The sequence below is a fragment of the Benincasa hispida genome, chromosome 12, assembly GCF_027475165.1.
Source record: "Benincasa hispida cultivar pf3 chromosome 12, pf3_genome.v1.1, whole genome shotgun sequence".
Classification (NCBI taxonomy): domain Eukaryota; kingdom Viridiplantae; phylum Streptophyta; class Magnoliopsida; order Cucurbitales; family Cucurbitaceae; genus Benincasa; species Benincasa hispida.
Window position 1 is genome coordinate 21,550,701 of NC_143489.1, and position 3,709 is coordinate 21,554,409.

The window sequence follows — 3,709 nt, forward strand, 5'->3', positions numbered from 1 at the left end:
ATCAGTAAACTCCTAGGGTTGTTTAAGTCCGAGTAAGTTGCTTCAAGGCTTGGAAATTTGGGAAAAATCCTTTGATAAAATGTCGATAAAAACCAGCATGTCCTAAAAGCTTCGTAGTGTTTTGATATCATAAGGCGCTGGCAATTTAGCTACCACATCAACCTTGACAAGGTTTACCTCCAAACCTTTCTGAGAGAACTTGTGCCCAAACACAATTCCTTCTGTCACCATAAAGTGACATTTTTCCCAATTCAGCATAAGGTTGGTCTCCTCGCATCTCTTAAGTATAGCCTCAAGGTTGGTCAAACACTTATCATAAGAATGTCCAAAAATGAAGAAGTCACCTATAAAAATCTTCACTAATTTGTCTAGAAAGCTGGAAAAAAGCACCATCATACACATCTGAAATGTGTCATGTGCGTGGCATAAGTAGAATGCAACAAAATGCAAAAGTCCCATATGGGTAGTTGAAGATATTCTTCTCCTGGTCCTCCGGAGCAATCATTATCTGGTTATAACCTGAGTAGCCATCCAAAAAGAAATAGAGTTCATTACCTACCAATCTATCCAACATTTGGTCAACGAAGGGTAAGAGGAAGTGATCCTTCTTGGTGGCGGCATTGACCTTTCTATAGTCCTTAGATATTTGCCACCCAGTCACTATCAGGTAGGTATCTGCTCATTTTTGCTATTAGTGACTATAGTCATGCCCCCTTTCTTAAGCACACATTAGATAGCGCTAACCCATTGGCATTCAATTGGGAGGATATTATAACTGGTAATGTGTTATCCTTCCCTAAGTATTCATATTTTAGATGTGCTAATAATGTCTTCAATTCCAGTGTTGGCAGTTTCTCAAGCAATGGTTTTGTTTTCTTTTGCTCTCTATCACTCAGATCCAGATATTGAAACTTTTTTTGTGTTTCAATCATAGCACTGACAATTTCTTCTTGTTCATCATCAACATCTTCTTTATAAAGCAGCTCAAATTCAGCATCAGCTTCTTCGAGTTCCCATTTCAATGCATCAATATGTTGATAATTTTCCGCTTCATCCGTATATTTCAATGTGTCCAATACGTTGAATTTGATTTCCTGATCATTCATCCTCAGTGTCAGCTTACCTTTGTAAACATCTATGAGGAATTTTCTTATGCATAAAATGGCCTACCCAAGATAATGGGCATTTCCTTGGCCTCCTCGTAATCCAGAATTGTGAAATCAGCTAGGAATATAAACTTGTCCACTTGTACTAGAATATCCTCTGTCTTCCCTTCAAGATAAGTAATGGATTTTTTCGCCAATTGGAGTGATGCTGTTGTCGGTCTCGCCACCCCAATCCCTAATTTCTTAATGATAGAAAGTGGCATTAAGTTAATATTGGCTCTTAAATCGGTTACAATGTGACCCAAATCAATCATTTCAATAGAACAAGGGATTGTAAAGCTTTCAGGATCCCTAATCTTATTAGGAATGTCTCTCTTGAGAAAAGCACTACTTATTTGCATCAGAGCCCACTGTTTCCAATACATTCAACCTTCTCATTTTAGATAGAACATCTTTTAAAAACTTTGCATGAGAAGGCATTTGCTCTATCGCCTCAACTAGGGGGATATTCACATGAAGTTTCTTCAAGATGTCATGGAAGCGACGAAATTGGTTTTCATCACTTTTCTTCTTTAGGCGGTAAGGAAAAGGGGGTTTGATCGCATGTTTGAAGTGGAAGCATTCTCAGCAAATTTTCTGTGATCAGAGTCTTCCACTTCCTATACTTTATCCTAATCATTGGTTGTCTCAAGCATTGAGCTTTTTTTTTTTTTTTTTTTTCTGAATCTTGAATTGCCATGCTTGTTGTTTTCTTCAAAGTCTGTCAATCATGATTTATATGTTGGGATTGATGTCTTAAATCTAGTGTATCTCGTAGTTTGTAGTTTGTTAACACAAATTATTTATTTAATAAAATCAGAGGTATTTTATTTGACATTTATAAAACATAAGTTTAGTCCAATAAATTGATATCCAAGATTATATGATGTCATTTGAATAGTATGTGGTTGACATACAGGTGGTTCATGTTCAAGTAATAACCTAAAAGGTAGCAGTAAATGGATGAAGGTTGGGTGACTTATCCTGGTAACACTGCGGATACGACCCATTTTGTAATTGTTACATGAGATGTAAGTGTTACAAACAATATGAACCATATTGTTCATGTAAAGAAATGTGAGTGGGGGTATCTTGTATAAAAGAGTTTGTACATAGAGCGGACCAAGAAATAATTAGTTTCTTTTTATAACACCATTACTTGAAGAAACTAATATTTCACTAGGATGACCATAGGAGGCTTGACCTTAATCCTGAGTGAGTTATGAACTTTTGTTTATGAAGATAGTTATTTGATCTGTATGGGTGAGAGTGACCATGATAGCTGACTCAATAAGCCTATCATTTTGGGTATTTGTTTGATTAGGGAGCTGGAACACAACTACACAAGATGAAATTCACTCATTCCCATTCCTTGGGAAAATAGATAAATTACTCCCTTAATAGCTGGTTCCCGGTCTTGAACAATGAGACTTCAATCTCCCACTAGCCCAAGAGGTGTTAGTTTATAACTATAAACTATTTGTTCATTAGAGGAATCAGTGGTACATAAGGAGTTAGATGTAATTGTAGGGGTAAAATGGTATTTTGAACCAACTATAGTTACGAACATTTGTGAAGGGTCATAGCTCTATTTATTGATTATATCCATTGACATAGAAATATACTTACAGTGCAAGGAATGTAGCTATCGGTCTTTAATGGAGTGATCGGCAGTTAATGAATATTGATTAATTGGATTAAAGAAATTTAATCAATTAATTGAATATCATTTGAGTTTCTAATCTCTAAGTCCATAAGGTCCCCTTGTTAGTTTACTAAAGGATAGTAATGAGGAATGATTTCAATTCTTCAAATCAAATGAGGGAATTTTATATTAATGAGATTAATATATAATGGTTAATTATAGATATGATCTATAATCCAAATCATGTAAGAGAGATATATTTGTATAAGATTCAAATATTAGATTTATATGAATTGGATTTATAAAGAGATGTATACATATAAGTATGTGCTATTTATATGTTAATTAGCTCCATATTAGATATGATTTAATTGATAAATTAATGGTTATTTAATTGATTAAGAAATAGTGGAGATTGGAGGTTAGTATAAATATATAATATTTATGAAAATTAATTAAATTTATATTAAATAGGATTTAATATATGGCCATTTAATTAATGTGCCAATTAAGTAAATATGGGTTATTTAATCAATTAGCACTAAGGGTATAAAGAAAGGGAAATACTTGGAGAAGGGGTTAACCCTTCTCCATATAAATATATCCTTATAGCCCATTTAGGGCAAGAGGTTTTTATTACATAAAAACCTAACCTCCAGGCCTCTACTTTCTCTCTAACTTTTCTCTAGAAATTCTCTACTCTTTTCCTTCTCAAAAGTTATTGGAGACCACTCTTCCAAGTTCTTTGAAATCCTAGAGAATAGTAAGGTAACTATGTTGGTGGTGTCCTTCCTTTTGGAGAAGTTCAAGATCGTTGATAACGGTGGAAGAGGAAAGCTAGAGGAATCAACAAAGGTAAGTTTTGATTTCCTCTCTTCTTCTTCTTTTCTAGCATGCTTATGGTTTTGTTTGAATTTTT

General features: G+C 34.2%; 1 protein-coding gene across 1 annotated transcript; it reads right to left on the reverse strand.

Moving 5' to 3' along the window:
- Positions 1 to 1,150: 1,150 nt before the first annotated feature.
- Positions 1,151 to 1,531, reverse strand: LOC120067445 (uncharacterized). The gene has a single exon (XM_039019007.1). The coding sequence runs from the start codon at positions 1,529 to 1,531 to the stop codon at positions 1,151 to 1,153; it is 381 nt and encodes a 126-aa protein (XP_038874935.1).
- Positions 1,532 to 3,709: the final 2,178 nt, after the last annotated feature.

Coding starts and splice junctions, on each gene's coding strand:
- LOC120067445 (XM_039019007.1), bottom strand. CDS start 1,531: ATGTATTGGAAACAGTGGGCTCTGATGCAAATAAGTAGTGCTTTTCTC.